Raw genomic sequence first — 27662 nt, 5'->3', positions numbered from 1 at the left:
AGAAGATGAAAGAATCAAATATTTGTAATAAATAAAAAGTGGTCCCAAGGAATATCCCTCTCTCCTAACTATAATGCTCAAGAGCCAATCACAATGAGTAAAATTCTAGGCATCCGGTACAAGCCATATCCTTCCTTATTTATAGAAATCTCCTTTCTAGCCAACTTCAAGCATTTTCCATATTTGCCTCTCTATTTCTTCTAAAATACACCTATAGTACTCTTGGTGGTACATAGCACATGAACATTCGGATCACTAAATTTTTCTTGAGGATGATTAATCATCAAAAAAACTCAAGTAAAAAATAAAGCACTCGATATAACCACGTAACTAGAGTTGCGATTTGCAGACTCTAAGTACATTGGTATCAGCACTCAACTGCTAGAATCATAAAAAAAACATAAGTATGCAACATGTAGTTATTTATAGAAATATTACACTCAAGTCAAAGTACATGATATTCAACCAGTTCAAGTTTCACAGCAATATGATATACAACCTTGTAAGTCAACATAACAAGCACGATCAAAGAAACCATACTGAATGATATATTTGGTTTTTGCATGCAATAAGTTATTAAAGTTGGTTTTTCGACAGAGATGCACACATTTTTCATTAAGCTGAAATAGCATCCTTGTAAGGATCTCCAAATGTGGCAATGTTTCCCGGTCTTGAGAACACAACCTTGAATCAACAATAAAACACAAAGTATTGTGATTTTCTGTATTTTATAAGGATGAAAGCTGCAATTTTTTCACTCTAAAAACATGTCTATTATATTCACACATATATGTGTGTTAGAATTTCAAAATCATTTTGAAATGAAAAAAAAAAAAAAACTTATGATTTTGATAGTAATTAATGGTTGTATCTAGAGTATGTGCTCAAGTTATATAATAGGTACCTGGTAGTCCCCAAGTGTCTTGGTCTTAAAGCCAGCAGCTGCAAAATCAAAATAGCACTCGAATGTACGGATGAATTCTTGGTTGAAGCCCAATGCAAGTATTTTGCTAGGAGTCACATAAATAAATAAACATTAGCTAGGTCATGAGTGAGATAACAACTGATAAAAGGATAATTTCTTTCTTTACCTTTGGTTTTGCATTAAGTTTTTCCTCCAGTGTCTGAGTGTTTGATAATAATGTGCTCCTATGTTTTCCACATGCTCCACACTGCAAGACGTTAAGCATTTGATGAGATTCCAAACAACTATAAAAGTTACAAAGAATTTTTTTTTTACATGTAACATGGTGATCTCTGATGATTTTATCACTTACCAAAGTCTAGAGGATGCAGCCATGGCTGATGTTAATCTAGTAAGTGAAGGTATGCACCCTCCAGGAAATATGTATTCTCTAATGAATCCTGGGGTCCGTCGTAACTCATCATATCTTGCATCTTGGATTGAAATGAACTAATATATTCCAAACATTGTAATTGTAAGCTACTAATATGCTTTAAATTATTCATTTTTGTCGAATTGTAATTATAAATTCGTAGAAGTATACACTTTCTCTTTCTAATGATTTTATATATGACCTTTTATGATCGATGAAAATAATTAGTTTCCTCCTATTGAAGGAGTGAAACCGAGTCCAGAAGATACCTGCAGGACAAAAATCCCATCCTCTGCCAATACTGATTCACAACATCTAAAAAACTCTTCATAATATTCATGGCCGACATGTTCTATCATTTCACTGAAAATACACACTCAACTCCTTAGACAACCATATGTGTTTCAATACAATAATAGAGACGAGATTTGATCAAACTCACCAGGATATAATTCTGTCATATTTGGAAGTGTCAGGCAATTGCCTGTAGTCACATAGTAGAAATTTGATTTGGTCCTGAACAATGAAGTGGATTTATTACAAACTCCAGGAAGGAAGAAAAAAACTTGAATGCTAAAAATCAAGTCTGTTAAAGAACTTGAATGAGGAAGACGAGTGAAACTCAATTACTCAAAGCTTTACAGGAGGTCATGGAAATAAAATTCTAGATTCCAGAATACATGTGATGGCGATTTTCTCTTTTAAATTAAATCTTATCTTTTGCTTTCGGTATTTCTTAAAACCCAGATACCTCTAAGCGAACTTCCTTCACTTTAGTTTCTGCATATTTGAGTTGCTTTTCAGAGAGGGTGATTCCTGTGTATTTACATCCAGTTTGTTTCACTATTTCAATAGCTAAACTTCCCCAACCACATCCTATATCAAGAACTTGGTGGTCCTTATCAACTCTTGCCTAGACATGTTTTATAGGAAAAAAAATCAGTCGTTTCCTATAGATCCTTTTCTTCAAAACAACGACAATAGGATATGTAAAAACTTACCTTTTGAATTAACGAATATATTTTTCTCATTTGTGCAGCTTTGAAGTCTTCATCCGCACTCTAGTGAATGTTCACGACAAATGAGTACGCTAATTGAATATATAACAAGAAACAGTGAAACTGAAAACTAATTTGAAATCCTAACCTTGAATAATGCACAGGAGTATGACATAGTCTCGTCAAGGAAGAGGGAAAAGAACTCATTACTCTGCAGGCAAACCAGATGAATATCATGATAACATAACTTGGAACTAATACATATGGTAAGTTACATACTTATGTTCTAAGGAATAATTTTACAGCTACAAAAAGTTTATTCAATAATGAAATTTCATGGACACCACTATGAAAAGGAAGTTTGCAACAATCACTAGGAGGCTTGCATCAACACACAAAATATCAACCACATTAAGAACATAGAAATGCATTAACTGGATTAATCGATGTAAACATGTTGCTCGTGGGGCCATGAATACATCATGAACCGATTTACTACATAATGAAGTTGTTTAGACTTTTTTAGTTTAAATGCCATAATTTTTTAGCTCCAGGTTCTATTCGTTATTTTAGAATTTCTAGTATTATATATTTTGGCAAAACTATGTCAACTGTGGATAATGTTGCATCCGTCTTTATCTGAATTATCATGTCTTTGTTTTATACTATACTTTTTTTCTCAAACACCAACCATATTGTTAGAATAAAGCTATCAACAAAACAAAAAATTGACCAATTTTAAGTTTGAGGCCATTGTAAAAGGCATCCACACACAATTAAACCTGTCTAAGATAATTTTTAATGCGTACTATAAGTTTTCCACAACAAGGCTTTAACATCAAATAAAGTCTCAATACATGTTCATTTAACATGGGAGTAATCCCACTATGAAACCTCCAAATGGACTAGAAGACAACTTACACAATATCAATACTACTCCTCTATATATATATATATATATATATATATATATATATATATATATATATATATATATATATATATATATATATATATATATATATATATATATATATATATATATATATATATATATATATATATATATTAACCAAATCTGCCATAACCTCATCTATGGATTCATAATGGTCTTTAGGGCATCCACAACACATTGAACTTATTAAAGTTTAATGTATTGATACATCATCATTTTACTTTCTATACAACTCTATATATTATATTCCTACAATGCATTCAACTCTACAAAGTTCATTGGAATATATTTTTAATAATTAAATAGTTTTCTTTTGTCAATTAAAGAGTTTACAGGCTACTAATCTCAATATCCATTGAATGCCAACATGACATCTCACAATGGATGTTTAATCTGTTAAGCGTCAATTAGTCATATCACCTCATTCAACTCTTCTATTGAACTATGCATTGTTGATGCTCTTAGACTAGGTTTATTATCAACCCGTTATAACCTGTTCTTTCATTAAAAAATATTTTCTCTCACATCCACATATAAAACCAACTAAACTTATTTTTTTTTACCATTTATCAAGAATCCAACTCAACCAACAATACATTATATATGAGAGTTTTAAATATATATTAAAAATATATCAATATTATACTTTATTTATGGGAATTAAAAACTATAAATTTTGATATATATTTTTAAAGATTTTAAAAGTATATTATCTAATATTGAGTTATTTAAAAATGAAAAGATAAATAATAAAATCTAGCCAATATTGTTGTGCTATGTGTAAAAGTTGGGGTTGTGGGCTTTTGTTCATGTTTTGTTAACGTAGTTTCAAGGTGATATGGAATTTTTAAATTTTCTATATAAAATATGAATACATAAGTAAAGAAAGTTTAATGCATGTACAACTAATGTAATGCAATAACCAAAAAGGTTGTTGATCAAACCGCACGAACGCCTGCATTGTATCAAACCGCACCACACTGCACTATGGGGTTTAAAACATTCGTGGTGCGGTTTGTGGTTTCCATTGAAGTTCCCTTTTAAGAAATACATCATGTAACTCTTTGAAATTTGTCAATGTGTTTGAAAATTACCTTCCCTTGAGCTCTTATAACAATTTATGACAATGAAGTATTAACACACGTGTAGTAGAAAAAATTTATTGAGAAAGATCAGCTGAGATATTTTAGCGTAGAAATAGCCACATGTTTCTATTAATGCTTAATTTAAATAGTACACAAAAGAGTAGAAAAATCAATAATGTGAAAATGAAAGAGATAGGTATTGGCGATTTTAGTGTCAGCGATCATTTCGTGTATTTAGCACCAACAAGAGTGCTAATATGGATTTAAAGTGTAATCTAGTACAAGTAAGATGGTGTGGGATGCACACTTCTCTATATGACATTATCCCTAACATAGAGAAAGTTGGGATCAAGGGGGATGTGCCCCCTTGCAGGGTCCAACGTACAATCTCAATTTGTTTTGCAGAATATTTGTGTTAATGGCATAATGATAAATATGAAGACTTTTGAAAACACTGAAGATTTATGAAAAAAAATGAAAGATAATGACTAAGATGAAAACTTAAGTCAATTGAAACTTTTGGATAATGATAAAATATTTTGGATATAGGGTGGTTAATGAATATTCCTAGGATATATAATTTAAATACTTGTCAAATTGTTTAAATTGAATTTAGACTTTCAGCAATTTGAATATCTTTTTATAACATAAACATTTGAAAAACATGTTTAGTACAATGTTATAATGCATTCACAACTATGATGTTTGTAACATACAATTCAACGTTTAGCCTGAAAAGGGAACAAGTATCTTTAGGAGAGACACTGATTCATGGTCTCGAACCATCTTGTATATAAGAGGAGGGGATATCATGTCGACTAAAACTCATAATGATTAGAATCATGGGGCACATTCGTAAAAGGATTATGGTGTAATAATGGCTAATATATATCTTGTACTTGCTTTTTCAATATAATGGGTGCTCATTTTTAGCTAGGCATGTTATCATGGATATATGTGTTACTGCACCACGTCAATATATCATTGTATATTTGGTTTTTCTTATGCTTGTTTATCGTTTTATGGTGAATGTTGTAATATTTTTTACATAGTGTGGTAACATTATGAAAAAAAAAGATTGTACAATTAAGATGTGAAATTTTCCACGTACCAAATCATAGTGATGAGATATGTTCCTACGTGCTTGAGTAACAGAGTTCTGCATCAAAACATGATGAAAGAAATACTTTGCCGATCCTATTATCGATGTTAAAAGCACCGGCGTCCACCAACCTCTATATCCATAAACAATGAGTTCTATTAATTTAATGAACAACTATAAACTGTGAAACATGTGATCGTTATGTATAAGCTATATTTACCTTTTGTTAGACCTCGAGGAATAATTTTTTAGTTCATTGTTTACAATGAAAATCTGCAAAACTAACAAACTTTAATGCGAAAGCACAAAAAAAGATACTTGAATAGAAACGATAAGCGATGAATTTTACCATAATCATGTTTAATAGGCCTTCTGTTTTATCAACAAAGGAGAAGTCCCCTTTAATGTATGCGTCAGCTAGACCTAAGTCAGCTTCTGTAGCGAGCTACAAATGGATTTGTGCATCGCAAATCATTTGAGTATTACTAAATAATTGTCATAATTAAACATGTTCATGGATGTTTGAGCTATTCTTTTAAGAAATCATAAAGTCTTTAATATAGTGATAACCATGCCCAAGAGATACAAAACAAAGTTAGAGCATTGACCTTCCAATAAAATCGAGGATTTTGAATCTTCAGATAAACTTTTAAGGGATTCTTCTTTCTTGTTCCTTCAAATGTGAAAGTTACACCACCTTCTTCCAATAAACTATAAGATTTTGGAATAAGGTTATGCTTATTACCAACCTTTATTTAGAAATGGAAAACATATGACAAATAAAACAGTTATTCATTTGTTGTGCCAAAATAAAGATGAAGAAATAATACTAATGAAATGCTATATATTTACAAATCTAATTTATGGTTAGTCCATAGAAAAGTTAGATAACATTATATAATGAGATGATTAATTTGTCTTATGTGTGAAATCAACCCCAATTACTATATATATATATATATATATATATATATATATATATATATATATATATATATATATATATATATATATATATATATTGGTGTGTGTAAAACAATGTGACTCACATTAAAGTGCCAATAGCAATAAAGTCTTGAAGGAACCTAACAACAAGTGACCTCGCACCAACTTCCATCAAAGATGGTACCATAATTTTCGGGTTGTTGAGTATTTCACAACTCTTTTTAAGAATGCCATTTGCCGCAACCATGCCAGCCTGAAAGACAATGAAAAGTCATGTAAGACATTAATTTTTATGTGTTCTTTATTTATGAAAAATTAAACCAAATTATGTTACTTATTTGATCTACAAAAGAGGTATGCATGTAATATAATTTGTGTAACAGGTTACCTTCACACCATCCTCAAGGATCCCATAACCTATAAAGATAAATTATATGTTGTAAAATTCAGATGAAGTAATTAAAGTTTGAACATAGAGGAAAATACTTAGAACTGAAACACTTATTTCTTGTATAATCATAAACTCAAGAAAAAGTGGTCGACATTAAGGGTATGGTGATGTGAATTAACCTTTTGTAAAGTTTGTGCATGAGAATAATAGGGCTAATTTTAAACAATATTACTTAAATCCTTTAGGTTCTATGAAACAATGATCAATTTCAAGATAAATCTTATATGTCACTCTCTTAATCTCATAAATATTTTTTACGTATGACCTTTAGTTATCTAATGAATAAATTTCTTTCATCAAGCTAAAATATATATATATGAAATCATAAACAATAATTTTTATGTACAATAAACCTCGCATTATAATATCATCTTATAGTTTCTTAAAGGGCCAATACATCGTTCATATTACTTCTAAATTTGAGATTTTGGTGTCTGGCATTCAAAAGTCTATTATGAAATTGTATTATGAGATGGTGAACTATTGTTTAGATGAAAGAGGCTGTTGATTATCTATCAAAAGGGAGTATCATGACACTTATCTATGAATACTGAAAAAGGAAAAATACTACCTTGGTATCCTCCACAAAACCAAATTTTTCGCTTCCCTTGGATGTAATCAAGCTCAAGAATAGCCTTTGTTGCTGCAACTGATGGAATTGACAGTCCTAGTGACCATTTATGCAATGTACTTTTTGGTGTTTCAGAAGGATTTATAGTGACTAGAAAAGGTAACTCGTTGTCATCAAGGTTCTGCATTTTAATTTAATAGTTAAACCACTAAAATATTTTTACATTTACATAGATTTAAACTAGCTAGTAATAACAAAAACTTGAAATAAAACATGAAGTAAATTATATATATATATATATATATATATATATATATATATATATATATATATATATATATATATATATATATATATCACCAAAAATAGTTAAATGTTTTAGTGGCTTAATTTAATAGTTAAACCACTAAAACATTTTTACATTTACATAAAATTTAAACTACATAGTAATAACAAGAATATATATATATATATATATATATATATATATATATATATATATATATATATATATATATATATATATTTAAAATCCAAATAACATTACAACCTTCTAAACATATAATATAAGATATATGATGCAAAATAAAAATCTCTAAAAATAAATAGATATTTTTCCTAGTGCTCATAGCAAATTTTCACATTTATATTTTTTCCCTATCAATAAATTTTGATCTAACAGTTTTCGTTTATAATTTTGAAATTGTTTAATTTTATAAGTTGTAATTTTGGTACCTTACTATATTTTAATGTTGTGTTTTTTGTCCCTTATATAATTTGTCTCTATAGTTTTCGTTTATATTTATATTTGTATTTATATTTTATTTTTGATTAGTTATTGTTTTGTTTTTTATTAGAGGGCTTTTTTAAAATAGCTAAGGCTCTCAACCATCATAACTCCTTTTACCCATTTGTATGGGACTTAGGATTTTGGTATTGTTGTTGTTATAGTTCATGAGTTCACAATGAACATAAGTATGTATGTTGTACACAAGTCCATGATTGGAGTGAGACTAAAGTAAACTAAATTTTTTATAGCAATGAGGCACTAGATTCACTTATAATTTCAAATATGTTGGCCAGGGACTTGGTATACAAGTGTATATTCGATCAAGTGTTGTACATCATCCGAAGCTCGCTATGTGCTTTGGACCTCCAAGCGATGTTAGTTTGAAGTTACCTTCTTGGGAGTTACATTTTAAAAAATGAAAATGAAGGTGTGATGGAAACAAATTACTTATGCAGTGTGAAGTATAGAAATTTCAAGAATCTTGGTCTTGGCCTTGTATGTGCTTGTAAATAGATATGGACACATCATTTGAAGTAGTATCAAGTGTAACATCTGTAATTTTTAAAATCGAATTATATCGGGCAATGACTTGAATAAGTACCCAGAAAGCTTTAAGGTATGTATTTGAGCCTTTAGTGGTTGTGTTATTAAGTAAGAATTATGGAATCCAACAATAAGGAAACATCTAATCCATATTGGTTGTTGAATCGAAGTAGAATAGAAACCCAAAATGAATTATTTCGTTAGAATTTGAATAAATAAAGATTAATGGTTGATTATTAAAAGATACAAGATGTCTATTTAAGATTCATATACTATTTACCAAGAAGATGGAATATTTTGGTATTTGTATGTAATTTTGGAAATTTAATGGAAAATAAAAAGGATATAGAGGAGACGAGTTTTATCTATTTATTTATTAAAAGATTAATTGTTAGAGAAAAAAATTATAAATATGACTTATGTGGGTTCGTTGGAAAAAAACAGTGTCATCGGCACTGTTCAACTGTTCGCGACAGTATTGGTGGCGGGCGGCAAAGTCATACGGTTGAGAATGGTGGTTGGAGATGCTATAATAACTGATTTTCCAATTGACAACCCTAATCACTCCTGATTTCATTCGATTGCACAATTTAAGGTAATTTATTGAAAACCTTATATAATCTAATGGATGGCTTCGAAATAATGGGACATTGTTGAATGTATGAGATTCATGATAGATTGTAATCGTGAACAAGGATAGAAGCTTGAATTCAGAAATGAGCATATAGACATAGACTTAGATGGTATTTGTTTTTGAAGAAGTAAAATGTGTTTAGTTATTTTCCATGTATGTAGAATAAAATATGAACCAAAAGTATTTTTTTTATGTATTTAGTCCTCATAAAAAATTGTTTGTTTTTTAGAGTTTTCATAAAAAATGAACGATGTTGTTGGTGTTAGTGGTGGCGGAGGTGGGGGTGTTGGGGTGGAGGTGGTCACGAAGGTAGATGTGGCATGCATGGAAGTGGTGACGGTGGTGGTGACGATGATTGGTAGTGATGGCGGTGACAATAGAGATGGCGGCATTGATAACGATATTGGTGGTGGAAAAAGAAATATCACATAGGGTTAGAACTTATAAAATGTCTTCCAAAATCAAAAGTTATTTTTGTCTTACAATAAAAGTGGTCAAAAAAACTTTTTTATATCTTCTGTCTTTTGAAAACACAATGCTTTTTTTTTCAAATATATTTTTATCTGCAACATAAGAGGTCAAAAAGACTTCTTGCCAAAAAAACAAAAACACCTTAAACATCTTTAATAGGACAATTGTGACTTTTTATTGGAGTCAAACAATAAGTATAAATGTAATTACTTGGAATATCTTTGTTGCGTATTGAAATTTATGTTACGATTGTGAATTTGGCTTTTGAAAGTGTTACATGTAGAAATTGGAAGCACATTCTTCAATTAAATCATGCCATGACTTGAAATTATCAAGTAATCATGCAATAGGTAGTGTTTAAGTAAATCTAATTGCTAGATTTTATGTTTGGAAAATATATGAAAAAAAATAATAGAATTATCATGTTCTTTCTAAAAAGAATAGTATCAAACGGTTATTAAGAATATGTAGATGAAAATAAGAAATCATAAATCTACTTTTGGAGTTTCTTAATGCTCGTAGAAGAATTGAATGAAATAATGAATTTCATCAAGAAAAAAAGCAAAATTTTAGTAACTTTATGTCCAACATCCATCTTTAAGGCTATAATACAATGCAGTAAAACGGTAGCTTCTCGGCCTTAAGATGTAGCCAAGACAACAAAGAACACATATGGAAAAGAATTAGCCTAATCAAAGTTTAAGTGAGAGAGTTATGAATGCTTAAAGTTATGAAAAAATTTATACAAACTTAGAATGTAGAGTTTATCCAAGAATTAACCTAGCTATGTTTATCCAAATAATTCTCGAGCCTAACATATAGTTGGTTCAGAAAGAAAGATGTACGGAAAATAATAAACTAATTTTGAGGTCATACGTAAGAGTTATGAAGGTTTAAAGTCAGTTTAAGAAGTGATTCGTACGCAACAGTTTTTTGTCATACACAACAATTCATGCATTATATAATTATACAATACAACATTTTAAAACACCAATTATTATGTATTTTTTAAAAAATTTGTGATTTTTAGTAAACTGAATAAATTAACTTAGAATTTGTTAATAAATCATGCAGAATGGGTTATACACAACAAAAATGTTCAGAATTTTATAAAACGGGTATTAAATGGTCGTTTTAAAAGTAAAAAATATATTTTTTAATGACCCTAAACTTAACTACTATGATTTATCATCATAAAAAGTTCACGAAAAAAAATAAATACCAAGTTTGGTCAAGAAAAGATGTACTTTTGTTACCACTAAAAATGACAAAATACGATAAAACTAAAAAGTTATCGTTTTAGCACATGCGAGTGCTCATGAGTGCATAATGAAAATGTGATGACATTTATCTAATATCGGATTATCTGGCAATAAAAGATATTGAAAATATAGGATGTAAAATACTTTCTACTTTAAAAAACTTCTATGGTTAAAATTTGCCAAAATTGTTAAAATGAATAAGATAAATGTTGTTTTGGCATCTAACATTAGAATAAACCTTTAAATAATTTCATACCATAAAGTTACTGAAATAACACCCTAAAACCCGAGAAAATCACATTTAGGCAAAATAAGATGCGTAAATGAGAAAATAGTCAAAAAAAAAAATGTCAAAACGAAAAGTGGTTTAAAAAGTCCCATGAAGTTTTATACATGTTTTAAAAGTCATTGCAAGATATTTGGATTATATACCATGAAGTATAAACACACTTATATAAGAAATGACCAATTGGTCAAAAATGGGACAAAGAAAAGCTAAAAATGTCTAAAGTGATTATTGTATTTTTACAAAGCAAATTTAACTTTTATAATAGAGGTGGAATAAGGTTATGATAACTAGATGTACATAGTCATTATATATTTATGAGATTTAAAGCAATTTGCTAAATTAAAAAAATTATAATCGAAAAATGAAAAAAAAAATATTTAAATGACTATGAGACATGTTTGACTATTGGAATAAGTTTTGAATGATGTTCTAATAACTATATTAACATTGTCATTGCATAGTTATATTAAATTTATTTATTTATTTATTTATGAATCAATCTTATAAAGATTGAAGTGTGCTTAGAAGTAATTAAGGTTAATAACAAGTGGATTAGTGTAGCGAGACATACCTAACAACTAAGGTGATTAATCGGTGTTATCTTCTAAACATGGGTCATGTTCATTAACTATTTTGCAAGTTTTTTTACTTTAAATTGAATGCATATAATCATACTTTGAAGAATAGTTCTACTATGAAATTTTAACAAAATTGCCATGAACTGAAAAGTGCTTTGACTAGACTCGTGTAGTTTAGTTGATAATTCATGTAGGATAAAGTTAGGATGTTACATCAAATATTATAACTAGACTAATGTCAAAATTATGTGTATATTAACTCCAATGATATAAAAGGTCCAATCCTTGGGACACTTTGATTTTCACGTAAGTGGAATGTGTAATAAACTAATATAACATTTCAACATTTGATAGATTCTTATGCATGTATACGTTTCATATATAACTTTGTTATATTAGAAAGTCAAGGATTACAACAAAATTGGGGGGAATGTTGGTGTTTTAGTAGCAATAATGATTTTAGTTGATTGGGATCTATATAACACCGAACATAAAGTATATGATTTCGTCTTATCATGAAGTCAGTTCTGATATATTACAAGAATACATAGGGTCAAAATATAACTTATAACAAGTGTCAAACAAAATTTCAAGTTATTGATTATCATATACCCTACCTAACCCGAATCCCCAACAAAATATACATACCAAAAGTTTTGCACATATAGAAATGACTAGTGGAGAATAAGGTTATGCCTTTGAAATGTATGTCTATGTTCTAGTAAAAAAAATAAGGTTTTGAACTCTTTTAGAAAGAAGCTATATTTAGCGACTTAATATCTATTTTCCGTTGGCTATATGGTTGTTTGTAAGGCTGGGTGTAATGTAGATTTCCCAACAATTTTTTTGGAGCATATATTATTTAAAGTAATTTTCATGTTGTAGAGTTTGCTACTAAAAGTGGAACCTCTATGACCACAAAGGTTGGATAGTGCTAAGAGTTGAACATAAGATACTTACCACATCTTTTACATGTCTTACCAAGTAATCTCCACAAGCTTAAGTGGTTAGTAATTCTTGTTTGCTAAGTAACATAATCTATCCACCATGGTGATACTCTCAAAGTAATAGAAATGTGTTTTCATCTATAGTTTAAACAAACCAAAAGTAGAACTAGTCATTCACATCTTTCATTTCTCATTTAGTGTTGGGTTACTCGGCTTAATTGTCACATACTCACATGCATGGCTAAAATTTTGGTTTAATAATTATTGATGATTTAATATTTTATGTCTTTTAGTTAACAGTTTTTATTTGAATCTCTATTTTCTTTGACCGGATTCTACGGAGTTGTACGGGTCTTTACTTAGAGTAAGTAGCATGATTTGTTTCATGTTTCACGTAGGTATCTAAGAAGCTATATATATATATATATATATATATATATAGCTTTTACTGATATGAATAAAATAAGAGGATTTCGTCTTTACTTCTCTCTAATATCCATACGTTGTATTCAGCTTAGCCACACCATTTTCTTTCTCCTCTTTCTATCTTCATTACTACATAACAAGAAGAAAGAGGCTGCCAATTTATTTCTTTTATATTCTACATTTGGCATCAGAGCTCCTAGAATCTGTTGAAAGGGTGTAAGTTTTTATAGCAAGAAGAAAGGCGCAACTTCATCCTTGATGATCTGTGTTCTAGTGTTCTAGGTTAAAGAGAGCCTAACCAGAAGCGGGAAGAAATCAGTACAAGTAGGTTTTGATTTCGCTTGCTCACATCTGGTAAAAGTAAAAAGAAGAAGCAAGAGCTTGGTTTTCTTGACTAGTGGAAGAAGACTCTCGATAGGAACGAGTTGTATCGGAAAAGGTTTGGGTTGTCACAAAGTAAGAAAAAAATTATCATTGATACCAACAAAAGAAGGAGCCGTAGTTTCATATCATGTTTTGTTTTCGACAACAACAAATTATTCGGTGTGGGGTCAAGGTGAAGTAGATCATGGATGGACACGGAATATGGGAGATGGTTGAACCAAACACATTAGGAGAAGAATCAGATCCAAAGAAGTCGAAACAAGCTCTTTCATTTTTACTTCAAACGATCGATATCTAAAGACATGGTATTGCAAATGGCGAGTTACACCGATCCAAAACAAGTGTGGGATGCGTTGAAGATACGGTAGTTGGGAGTAGATCGGGTGGAATGGCTAAATTTGCAACGTTAAAGAGGGAACTCGAAGGCTTGCGGATGAAAGAGGGTGAAATGGTTGATGACTTTGCAACAAACTAACCGATTTAGCCTCAAAAGCAAGAAGCCTTGGATATGAGCTTGAAGAGGTGGAGTTGGTGAAAAGATTACTTGGCTCGATACCAATATCGTTTCTCCAAATCTTGGCATCACTTGAACAATGTTTTGAGCTAGATTTTATGTTGTTCGGTGAACCCGTTGGAAAGTTGAAGGCTTATGAGGAACGAATAAAAGGAAGCGAGAAAATGGAAGACACTCAAGCTGGGTTGCTATTGGTTATTCAAGAAAAAGCACATGGTTGTAAACATTGTGGCTATGGAAGTTCAAATCGGGATGACTTTGGACGTGGTCGGGGAAGAGGTCATGGGTCTAGGAAGAGTCGAGAGGGAAATGAACATGCTCGGGATAAAAGTCATGTTAAGTGTTACAAATGTGGTGAATATGGTCGTTATAGCAATGAGTGTCCTAAGTGGGAGAAGCAAGAAGCAAATCTAATCGAAGGGGAGCCCGCACTATTGTGAGCGAGTGGTATGAATAAACCGATTAAAGGGGTAATTATTGGGTTAATCGGTTTGATTATCACATTATCACATGCATGCTGAAACTTTGGTTTAATAATTATTGATGATTTTTATATTTTATGACTTTTAGTTAATAGTTTTTATTTGAGTTGGTATTTGCTTTGACCAAATTCTATGGAGTTGTAAAGGTCTTTAGGTAGAGTAAGTAGCATGGTTTGTTTCATGCTTCACGTGGCTATTTAATTAAGAAGATATATATATATATATATATATATATATATATATATATATATATATATATATATATATATTAGCCAGAGCAGTTTCTTTCTCCTCTTTCTGTCTTCATTTGCTGCGTAACAAGAAGGAAGCTAACAATTTATTTCTTTTAAATTCTATATTTAATTCAAAAATATCATCTTAAATTTCTATTCGTTTGAGAACCCTCGTGTATACTAAAATTTAAGACGCAAAACATCATGTATACCTGGAGCATATTAAAATTTAAGAAGCAAAACATCATGTATACCTGGAGCACATTTAACCAATACGTTAAGGAGACTTTGTTATCCTTGGTTCCAAGAAAATTCAATGCACTCCATGTTGCTCGGTTTCGAGGCATTAAACTTTTGTCGTTGTGTAGAAAAACGTCACTGCTAATTAAAAAGAAAGAGCTATTATCCATAAAATCATTATCATGTTTATTGAGAAGAAATTATTATTCTTAGAAGGGATGACCAAAGAATCTTGATCGTCTCCGCTACTTTGACTTCCATTAGTTTGGTTGATTCAGTTCATTTGGGAGCCCTCACGTTTTCTTTTGTTTGAATATTTTGTATCCGTGTTGTCTTTCAAGAGAAAAAACAGGTCACAAAGACACAATTTTATGATGTAAAAGAAGGTAAGATGTTTTTATTGTTTTTGGGAGTCAAACTCGTTCTAGCCATGAGCTAGTTTCTGATGATATTAACCTTCACAGAAAAGGTTGTCAATCCATACAATAAGTAGGCAAAGAATCACTCGCACGTAAAGGAACATGATACCTGTATACATAACTAAAAGCCCCAAATATTCTTCTTTCTTCATTTGTAGCTTCCTCCCCCAACAATCTCAGAGTTTCATGGGTATCTGCGTCTATTATGCATCCATAAAACCTTTCTTCAGAGCCATCTTCACATAGAAGTAAACAACCTGCTCATAGATAATGTTTTATACCCATTAGCTAATTTACTTACTTCATTAGTGTAACCTTACTTATTACGCAAAAATTAAAATAAAAAGTTACATTCGACAAAAGGTCATGCCATTTTGGGCATTTTGTGTAAACTAAACTTTGGAAACAAAATGTGAAATCGGATGATGAGTTGAGACCTGAGTTGGTAACATTGAATCATTTCCAAATTCGTGAGAACCGTTGATTGATTATAACATGCATGGGTAACATTCAATTTGAATTGACACATGTGTTATATATATATATATATATATATATATATATATATATATATATATATATATATATATATATATATATATATATATATATATATATATATATATATATATATATATATATCCCGTGGGATGTATGAACAATAATGTTTTCAACTTCTCATTTTTGCCACATGAATTTTAAATTGGTCCTTTGTTTCATTTGTTTTTTAGTTTTGCCACATAAGTTTAATAATAGATTGTCAAATTTCACAGTAATGTTTTCAACTTCTCGTTTTTGCCACATGAATTTTAAATTGGTCTTTTGTTTCATTTGTTTTTTAGTTTTGCCACATAAGTTTAATAGTAGATTGTCAAATTTCACAGTAATGTTTTCAACTTCTCATTTTTGCCACATGTTTTTTAAATTGGTCCCTTTCTTTCATTTGTTTTTTAATTTTGCTACATAAGTTTAATAATAGATTGTCAAATTTCTTTTATTGACCGGGTCAATATTGTTTCATGTGTGAGGTGGTCCATCACTGACTCAAATTCTTCTAGAAGGTTTGCATAAAATTCCACCGCCTCTACGTTCCAATCACCCACCTCCACCACCGTTTCATTTATGTTCTATCGGTGGTTGGAGAATGTGTTTTCCATCGTCTTCGTTTTTCTCTGCGTCTCCTCCGTTCCCTTCTACACCATGGAATTTTTTTCGAGTTGCCTTGCTTTTAAAGCCGACCGCCATTTGTACAATTTGTAGCCCTAATTCCAGTCCCTAAATTTTGTAGAGGCTGCTTTGGCGAGGCCGAAGCCTCCAACAAAAAGCATTTCCGACCCATGCGGATCATGGGTCCTTTTCCTAGTTGTTCTTAAACTATGTAAAGTTGGATACTACATGACAACCAATCTTTTGTTAAAAAGTTATTTCTCGTTCATACATGCATACTACATGGCTAACGAGTATGGGACTTCATGCTAAGGTGGAGAGTTGCTGAGTTGGTCATGGTTATAGTGTTCAAAAATATATATAAATTCAATCCGAAAATCCAAACTAAAATTATTCAAAAATTCGGATATCCGATTTTTCGGATTCGGATTCGGATTCAGATATTGATTTTAAAGAATTTTTGATATTTTGGATATTTGAAAATCCAAATACATATCTTATATATTTTTTTTTTTTTGTATATTATCTAATTGTGTTTTGTCTTGTTATGATTTACCTTGCACTCAGGGACTTGGAGTTTTAATTTATGTAGCTTCACGATTCCTTTCTTATTTTCCCTTATAGTAATTAATTTTACAGTTTCTTAAATCCAGTGTGCTAAAAACATTAAACCTTTTCTCAAAGGTTATCCTTTTAACATACATTAATTCTTAAAAAATGAAAACCAAAGATTCAGTATTTCGTGTATTTAACTCCCATGTATCATTGTTTTCAGTTTTTTTCAGGACTAAATGTGTGTTTGACTTATCTTTTTGAGAGACAAAAGTCTGTTCAAAGTTAGAAAAAATCATGTTTTTCTGACTTTTCCAAAAAATCGGTTTTTCTTATCAAAAATCCAAAAGTAGCTTTTAAAATCTTTTTACCAAACATCTTTACATTTTATTTTTTCCAAAAGGACTTTTGTTTCTAAAAAAGATAAGTCAAACACCCCTAATACTTAAATGTTTAACAACAGCGGGAATGAGTTTGTAGACACAATTTCAAACCGAGTCATTTATATTTCTTATGTGAAACCAATATTTCTTATGTGAAGCCAAGATCACTTAGTGTGCATGGGTGGCGTATGAATCCAACTTTTAAAACGAATTTTGAAGTTTTTCAATCTATGTACAAGGACGGTGAATGTATATGGATACATGACCATTTAACATCATTTAGTATACATGGGTGGTGAATGTAAAAGGGTAGCGTCGCAAATAGATGTTAATTTAGAAATTTGCTATAATAAATGAAGATTTTTTTTTCACATATGACATTCTTATTCAAATTCTCAAGTTAATGTCATTTTTTAGTTATTATGAATTATTTTTTTTTTCAACATGTCATTTTATGGGTTTTCCTGTATTATTAAATTCTACATCATATTTCAATATAATAATTATAATAAATATAATAATAAATGAATATCAATTTCATTAATAGAAAATGGTCTTTCGTCTAGCGGTCATGAATGACTCTCTCAAATGAAAGGTAATGGGTTCAAGTCTCACTAGGAGACATAGGTGGTGTTTAAGATTACATTAGGAGTATGATAGTTTGTTGTTTTAAAAAAAATCAATTTCATTCATGGACTTAGTTTCTTATTTTAAAATTTCCAAATTAAAGTTTATTAGTTTCTTTTTTTATTTATTTAAATTATTTGTTTAAATTTACAAGATAAAAAAACATTTCAATTTAATAATTCATTATTTTTCCTATTTTCTTATAATCCAAAATTCTCAAATATTTAGATCTTCATATATAACTTTTTCTTTTTAATTAATAAATATAATATATAGGTTTTACAACTAGTTGTTATAATAAAAACGGATGATTTGGAGGGTCATAACCACCGAACAACATTACATAAGAGTTAAGTATTTATAGTTTTAATTATTTAATTTTAGATTTCATAAATTAATTAAATATATTTAACTTTAAATAACCCTATAGTAAAATTTGTATTTATTTAAGAGATATTATTTGTAATAAATATTAATGAATTTGAAATGATGGAGAATGGTTATTACACACATTTATCAAGTGACTGCAAGTTTGTTATTGATTATTTTAAATAAAACCCATATATATATATATATATATATATATATATATATATATATATATATATATATATATATATATAATTGGGATTGGGAACAATTAATTGTCCTAAGATTGAAGAAATAAAAGATGAAGATTTATCTCGTGAAATTATATGACATTTTAGTAATTATATAAGAGATATTGGTAATTTCAGGTAAAGGCTAAAATGTTGAAGGTTAAAATGGAAAATAAAAAAAAATCAGAATATCTAAAAATCCGGCTATCTAGACGTGTGCAATCTCCTCCTACTCTCAACGCCACATGGCAACATTCTATTGGGTATTGGGTTTTTTTGCATGTATTTTTTTCCATAACTTTTTTTTTTTGAATTTTTTTTGAAAATAAACTTCTTAAAATTTAATTTTCTAAAAAATGAGCATAATGATAAAATTTGAAAAAAATTATTTTTTAATTTTAATTTTTAATATAAAAACAGATAAAAGAAATTCTCCAAAAATTATGAAAAGTTTAGGGATACTTCTACTCATTATAGTAGTGATGTTTTAAAAATAATTTTTTGAGGTGTTTATTTTTTTAATTTTAGGAAATATTGTTTTTATAAAATATAACAGGAATTTTTATCCAAATTTTAAAAAACAAACGATAGAGTTATTCGTAATACTATTTTAGTGAGTTTGTAAAAGATTTTTTTTAAAATATACACATATTGTTAAAAATACAAACGTTTTGTTTAAAAGACTTTATTTTTTTTAAAAAAATAAGACGTGAAGGTTTTAGTTCTCCAAATTAAAAATCCTTTTAACTGTTTATCGTATTTTATATATTATAAACTTTAAAAAAAATAAAAATAAAGTTTTTTAGATACCAAAATTTATTTTAAAAGATTATAAGTTTTTTAAAAAATATATTTAATATAATATGATCCCAAATGAGATGATTGAAAATATTTATTATTCAAAAAATGTTATGATTCAACATGTTTATGATCCTTAATTTGTTAGAATCTAAAAATATTTTTATTCAGATATTTTATGATCATTATATATATCTTATAAAATTTAAAATATATAATAATCCAAAATTTTGTTTTTTAAACAAATATTTTATTTTATTGAATATATTATTGATCCAAAATTGTATGATTCAGAAATGATACAATTGAAAATACAACTATTCAAAATAATTTAATTCAAAATATTATGGTCCAAAAATAATATGATTCAAAAATAGTATGAACGGAAAATATTATAATCCTTAATATTTTTCATATTTAAAACTTATATAATTGTTAAACATTAAAAACTAGAATCAATATTTAGTTTAGAAAATAAAAAAATAGTAAAGACAATAAAAACAAAAATAAACAAAAACACTATTATCTTCAAGTATGTATTAAAAACATTAAAAACAAAAAACAAAAAAAAAAGAATTAAAAATAATTTTTGTAAACATAAAAATATAAAAATAAATAAATAAAACCTGAAAATCGAGTATATATTTGTTTAAAAAAAATTAAAAATAAAAATAAAGAAATAAAGAAAAATAAATAATAAAACCCCTTAAATGACATTCCATAGAAGTTCGTTACACGAAATCAAATCCTCAAATTTGTATTAATTAGCATGGGCATGCGAACATGCCACACCCAATAGAATGTCTTAATTTTGTAAAATCATGGGAAGATTCAAGTAGTCAAAGAAATTATTTACCATCGTCATGTTTTGAGATGGATTTAATGGCATACCCTGTCCTTATTTGGCAGCCGCTAGATGACAGTTCTTCTTTGATCTGTCATTGAATGTAGCATGTAGTTAGGATAGTTAAACTTTATCATAGGCTATGTGCATGTGGCCAATGGCATTAGGTGTATACATAGGAAAGTTTTCCCTTAACCAATAGGTTTAAGGTTAAAATAAATTTAGATTTATGATTAGCATTAGAGGGTGTACAGGTTAATCGCTTAAAAAAATGATGGTTATACTTTCGAAAATGAAGATTTTAATATGGAAACGAATAAATCACCTTTTTAATGTAGGTCTGTGACCCACCCTTAACGGTATACCATTGAGGGCCATTGAAAATCTAACAAAAAATAAACACAAATAAATTCCAAAAAAAAGCTATCTATTATATTACTAAAAATCAACTACATGTATATTGTAGTTAAAATTTGTCACTATAAATAAACATAAAGAGATGTACCTGAAATAGATGGTGATTGTGGAAATATGAGAGAGCAGAAAAAGCAGATAACCTCATAACTACGTGTGCAGGGCACGACCACAAGGAAGAGCATATTGGAACCTACGTTATGCATTTATTTTATACATTCAACCACGATTCATTGAGTAATTATTTATAACGTTAAATATTGCAGAATGATACAATTTCAAAGGTTTCTCACAAGATAAGCCTTTTGAAATAACTCTGAATAACCATGTGACTTGATGAAATCCAACAAGGTGTCGTTGTGACTGATATCTTGGTTGTTGTGAAACTCTTCAATGTACCTATATAGTATATATGCCGTTTATAAAATTAATTAAAAGTGAACCACTAACGAGTTTCTCATATTAATTCATCGGCATTTGACATATGTACTCTACCAAGAAAACAAAGCAAGACCACATATATTTTGTTACGATGGAATCTTAAGTCATTCCTTCATAATTGCAAGCATGAGGATCGGAACTATAGACCTTTCTAAAGAGACAATGGTAATAATTATCACGTCCAAGCTTTTCTTAAAGAAGCATGTTGTTTTTATTTTTATTTTTTGTTTTTGTAAACGCATTTGCTATTTCTTAGACCGGTGGGAGTGGACGTGGTAGATACCACACCTCAGGTGCTACCTAGGTCGGAACACCACCGACCACCGCGGTTTGGGTGCGACTAGGGTTGCACAACGACAACATACCAGAGCACTCCTTGGGTGATTGTGATTGGATGACTTTCTTAAACTTTGGAACACAACCAATGAAAATTTTTATTTATTAAAAAAAACCCAAGTGTGTCACCACTCCTTGGGTGTGGTATGAAACTACACTTTTGTGGTAAAGGATAAAATGATGCCTATGTGGCATTGCGGTTTCAAGAGAGAGTGTGTCACAACATCCTCCAACCTTAGAAGAATGTTATATTACACACCGTATTAAAGGTTTGTGAAATTAAAGTCATTAAATTTGTCAAATTTAGCCGATTTTGTCCTATAATGATTTCTTATTTGTTAATGTCAAAAATTTGTCATTTTTTTTTTCATTTTTGTCATTGTTAATCTAATACTAGGTTTCCAAGTTACTATGAAATTAAATTTACAAACAAACTCCTTAAGTTTACAAATATTTTATGTTTTTAAATAAGTATTTTTTTTCTTCATATTATACGTCTTAATGCAGAAAAAATGTATATATACAAGAAAAAAAAAGTTTAACTAAAGATGATATAAATATATTTTTAGAAGTATATATATATATATATATATATATATATATATATATATATATATATATATATATATATATATAATAACAAAACTGCAACAATAGTTCATATAGTTTCTTATTTTATGTGGTTAAGGTCAAAACCTTTGAAAAGTTGTAGATTTTGTCATTTTCAATAAGTTTTATTGTGGTTTTCGTCCTTCCTTCGTTAACTTTAACAGTTTAGCTGTTGAATTTTTTAAAATTACTCTCAGAGACTATTTCTGCAACCAAACTAAAAGGACAATTTCTACATATCTTATTTTTATTTTTATGAATTATTATTTATTAATAAATGTTATTTTAATATATACTATTTATATATTAATAAATGTTGTTTTATTAGATTATTAGTTTCTTTTAATTAAATTTATTTTCTAATTTTTTTATAGGATATTTTAATTGGATTATTATATATGAATACATATTCTTTTTAATATATAATATTTATATATTAATAAATATTATTATATTGGATTGTTAATTTATTTTAGTTAATTTTGTTTATTTGAGTAATTCTTTTTGTTGGATTATTATATATTAATAAATATTATTTTTAATTTATAATATTTATATCCTAATAAATATTACATAATCAGATTATCAGTTACTTTTAGTTAAATTTTTTAACACTTTTTTTTGGATTAATTCTTTTTTATTGGAATATTACTCTTAACTTATTATTTTTTTATATAATAAATATCATTTTGTTGGATTATTAGTTTAAAAATAACATTTATTAATATATAATAATTCAATAAAAATAAAAAGAAGATAGATGTAGAAATGGTCCTTATAGTTCGGCTACATAAATGGTCCCTAAGGGTAAAATAGTCATTTTAAAAAAGTTAATTGTTAAAGTTAACAAGAGGGACAGAAACCACAACAAAAGTTGTTGAAAATTACCAAATCTATAAATTTTTAAAGGTTTGAACCTTAACCACATAATATGAGAAAACTTATGGACTAATTTTACAGTTGTATCTTTATATATTTACTCCTCTAAAGAAGTATAATATTTATTCATACTTCAAAAAAGTAAAATTATAATTCTGAAGAATGTAAAAATATGTATTTATTCTTCTAAATATACATTTTTATGTATTTATACATCTTATAAGTATAAATACATATATATTTTTTATTTTTAGATGTATAAATATGTATTTTTATATTCCTAAAAGTATAGATACATTAAGTAGGTATTTTTAGATTTTTAAAATGTATTATAAATATACATAATACTTCTATAGAACTATAAATATGCACTTTTACGTTATTAGAAGTGTGGAAGTATAAATATGCATTTTCACGTGTTTAGAAATATAACTACATTTATTCACATAAACATGTTTTTTTTTAATATGCTTCTAGATATGTAAAAATACATACTTATACATCAAAAAAATATATTAATATTTCTAGAAAATGTCATACGTTAGATTGATATACTTCTAGCTAATGTAAATATAAGGATCTTTTTGCAAATTTGATTTCATAGTAACCTAGAAATCTACTATTACAAGTCATAAGGGAAAAATAAAATTTGTTTTTGTTGGGTATTAATGTACAAGAAATCATCATTGGGACAAAACTGCATTTTTTTGATGTACTTAACGACTTTCATGTAAAAAGCTCAATATTAACCATACATACCTCAAAACATCATTTTTAAACTTGGTCATTTCCCATAACATCTTGATGAAGTAAGGATTTATCATGTTCCCTTTTTGTGAAAACAGAGTTGATAAACCGTTTCGATTACTCCATTCATAGTCATTGCCTTCAGCTAAGCTTACCGAGAACGAATTATCAGAATTCACCATATAAAGTCCAAGTTTCGTAAAGAACTCCATCATGTTTGGATATGTGACCTGTATATCGATGAATCATTGGTATATATTATTAGTTAGTTATATTATTAGTTAGGTTTTTCACCATTTTAGTTATACTATATGGATGAAATATTTGGATATTTGGAGTAGTTTCAACCAAATTAGAATTTATATTTTGGATTTTGGATTAGTGTTGGTTATAAAGTAATATGATTAAAAAATAAAGGGGTTAGCTAGATATACTAAACATAAAAATATATTGATCATTTAATATATTTTACATGACAAATAAAACTAAGAAACTAAACTATGTGTTTCAATGGTTTTAAGTGGTAAAAAAACAAATAGTAATAAACTTATAATAATAATAATAATAATAATAATAAATAAATAAATAAAGATCCTTTGCAGATGCTATTAACATCCGATGTTTATGCCCCACCCTTTTCATACTTTGTAATGTTTACCAATCTCTTCTATTTAAACAAAATGATTTTCCTCGTCTCACTATAAAGAAGCTGAAGTTGACACCGTATTTCCAAATAAGCAATTGTTTGTTGTGTCTTAAGACATAAAATTGCCTGTATATGGATCGGTTTGGAGATACAACAATCAATTTAAAAATTGATCGTGAGTCTACAAATCGACAATATGTTTCCAAGATGAATCAATAGAAAATAAGAACAAATTTCATATTTTTGTGTAGGTTATGTAACCCCAAAAATCAGCCAGATGCACTGTTTTGAAAAATATACCGGACCGGCCCGACCCGTGAACCGGTTAAAAAAACGGTTTTTATTAAAAAAAACTACTTCAAAAAGTCAAGCTTAGCACATTCTTAAATAAAACAAGACTTGGCTTTGCTTGAGCTTGCAAAGTAGCGAGCTCTACGACTTTAGTTATAACTTACACGCCTCTCTTTTTTATAAAGAACTAAGTTTATAACCCGTGGAAACCGCGAATTATAAAATTAATTAAACTTTAATAATAAAATTTTAAAATTATTAATTAAGAGATATATTAAAGTTTTAAAGTTATTATAACTTCAAATTTAACATATAATTAAAAAATATAAATTTGAATTTTGAAATTAGTTGCCTAATATATATCTACATGACATATAATATAGTATTAATAACATGCTATATTAGAATGACACTTGATAAAATAAGATTAAAACTATTAATTTATTATAATAAGGATTTATAAAAACAATTATTATAACTTTCTTAATAATAGTTACAACAGTTTCTTATTTTCTTAAATATATATATATATATATATATATATATATATATATATATATATATATATATATATATATATATATATATATATATATATAAAGAAGAAAAACAAGTATTCAAGTCTATGTTGCGGCGATGAACTCATTTACAATTAATAAAAGCGAAAACTATCAGAAGAATATATATATATATATATATATATATATATATATATATATATATATATATATATATATATATATATATATATATATATATATATATATATATATATATAGAGAGAGAGAAAGGTTCACCAATGTTAAATTATGAGCACATACCATTAGGGCCGAACATTGGATACGGTGGCGTAACCATAAATAACACCAAAGCATTACAATTATTAAACTATGAATTCAATGAATTCACTATTATTAAAGGTTGATTCTTCACGGGGCATTTTGATAAATCCACTTAAATCATAATAAATATATGAAAATTATGCCTTCATTTAAATTTGTATTGTTTTTATTTTGATATCTAATTATTTGTTGACTAATTCCACCAAAAAAACATTTAATGGATACTCTCCTTATTTAAACCATCATATTTTATTTTATTTTAACATTTCACCCCTCATTTTAGTATTTATTATTCTTTTTCTTTTTTGGTTATTTTTTATATCAACGGCCATTTTTAAAAAAAAATATGATTCTTGTGAATATTAACGACTATGATTTTGTTTATTCTGAATATAAAAAAAATTAATTTTCTTGATTATGATTAAGGATGTTATTCGGCCGGTTTAATCAATTATCAATTTGTTCCATTTGGTTTGATTGATTTTTTGACTTCCAATATATTAACTGAACCGAACCAAATAAGGTTTGATTTAATCGTTTTCGGTTTTAAATGAGTCGATTTAATTGGTTTGGTTTCCGTTAAATCCGAATAACAAACATTTGAACAACTAATCAAGTGAGAATATTTATTAATAATAAAAAAATAATGGTTAAACTAAAAGCCCAAAATAACATGCAATAGTTGAAATTAATAATGTGTATAGTAATATCATATAAGAAGTTTGAATATATTTGATAGACAACATTTATTGTGATTTAATTTGATATGTATGAGTTTGAAGGTGTGTTGTTTTTTCTTGTTAAGTAGTTTACTGTATAATAGTGTTTATCATAGTGTTTATAAGCTCTTAAAAAAACAAGTGCTGATGATTAAAAAAATCACTAAAGAAGAAAAATAAAATAAGAATTAAAATGAGGGGTGAAATGTTTAAAAGGAAAAATATGATGGTTTAAATAACCACCAATGAGAAAAACAAGGGTATAAACTATCTATGGAATGGTTTTTGGTATAACCGGAAGTAATGGGCTCACGGATAATTAGGATCCATAAAACAAGAAAATACATTACAAATTTGAACAAGGGTATAGTTGTCAATACTGTTATAGTTTCAGTGAATTTATCAAAATCCTCATGTGGAAGAATCAACGGCCATTATTAAATTGTGAAATCATATTATGAAGCTGTTAATTAACAGTTATTAGACTGTGGATATATAGATGTCATTGACTTGATGTTATTTACGGTAACGTTGCCACAAAAGCTATTAATTAATTGTTACTAATAGTTTAATAACTATTAATTAAGAGAATTGAAATTTGTCAATCGGTGCATAGTTTAGGAGAAGGAACAAAAGCTACCTGGTTGAAGGGCATGAAAGCAAGGTCTAATTCAACACCGTTGACAGAGAATGTTTTTGAGGCACTGTCAAGGCAATTGTCCATCTCATATAATACCACCTCCATCCCGGCTTTAGCCAAAACGTGCGCCGATACTAACCCACTAATTCCCACTGCAACAACTGCCACCCTCATCTTCAAACTATATTCCGATACCTGCAAAAGCTTGATTTAAAGAAAGATAAAAAGTGGGGTTGAAAATGTTTTCTATCACACACACCCTAAACCTTCGGTTATTTATAGGCACGGTCCAAAGGCTAAGTAATGGGGTTTGCTATTTACAATTACACATTAAAGATCCAATCAATAAGTTTATTGACACATGGAAATTAAGTTTCCATTTAATTAAATATTTTAGAATAAATATTATTGAATAAAGAGGGCTTAAAAGTAATTATAGTGGATTAGAAATAAATTAGTTAAAATATAAATC

At 28.2% G+C, this 27662-nt stretch overlaps 1 protein-coding gene across 2 annotated transcripts; it reads right to left on the bottom strand.

Moving 5' to 3' along the window:
- Nucleotides 1-390: 390 nt before the first annotated feature.
- LOC145059353 (uncharacterized) lies at nucleotides 391-27441 on the bottom strand. 2 transcript variants are annotated; one of them, XM_079007207.1, is made up of 24 exons: nucleotides 27191-27441; nucleotides 24065-24282; nucleotides 21334-21439; nucleotides 21132-21233; nucleotides 20952-21011; nucleotides 20639-20717; nucleotides 15766-15913; nucleotides 15252-15378; nucleotides 7445-7625; nucleotides 6811-6839; nucleotides 6527-6675; nucleotides 6086-6188; nucleotides 5827-5922; nucleotides 5698-5750; nucleotides 5487-5610; nucleotides 2484-2546; nucleotides 2339-2398; nucleotides 2089-2250; nucleotides 1780-1853; nucleotides 1607-1700; nucleotides 1278-1414; nucleotides 1092-1172; nucleotides 905-1010; nucleotides 391-684 (listed from the first exon to the last, which is right to left on the bottom strand). In XM_079007207.1, exons 1-24 carry the CDS (start codon nucleotides 27362-27364, stop codon nucleotides 616-618), a joined length of 2595 nt encoding a protein of 864 aa, XP_078863333.1. In that variant the 5' UTR covers nucleotides 27365-27441; the 3' UTR covers nucleotides 391-615. The 2 variants fall into 2 exon arrangements, with proteins under 2 accessions (XP_078863333.1, XP_078863334.1); XM_079007208.1 differs by having other exon boundaries at nucleotides 15252-15375.
- Nucleotides 27442-27662: the final 221 nt, after the last annotated feature.

Source organism: Lactuca serriola, chromosome 6 (assembly GCF_051521515.1).
Source record: "Lactuca serriola cultivar US96UC23 chromosome 6, Lser_US96UC23_V15, whole genome shotgun sequence".
Taxonomy (NCBI): Eukaryota; Viridiplantae; Streptophyta; class Magnoliopsida; order Asterales; family Asteraceae; genus Lactuca; species Lactuca serriola.
The sequence above is the reverse complement of the archived record's forward strand: the minus strand, read 5'-3'. Positions and strand labels throughout refer to the sequence as shown.

What these genes read in the sequence shown, in the direction of transcription:
- LOC145059353 (XM_079007207.1), bottom strand. Translation starts at nt 27,364, where the DNA reads ATGAGGGTGGCAGTTGTTGCAGTGGGAATTAGTGGGTTAGTATCGGCG. An exon ending in TTTAAAAATGATGTTTTGAG is followed by an intron (nt 21,440 to 24,064) that starts GTATGTATGGTT and finishes TATACTATATAG; the next exon opens with GTACATTGAAGAGTTTCACA. An exon ending in TGAAGGAAGTTCGCTTAGAG is followed by an intron (nt 1,854 to 2,088) that starts GTATCTGGGTTT and finishes TTCATTGTTCAG; the next exon opens with GACCAAATCAAATTTCTACT.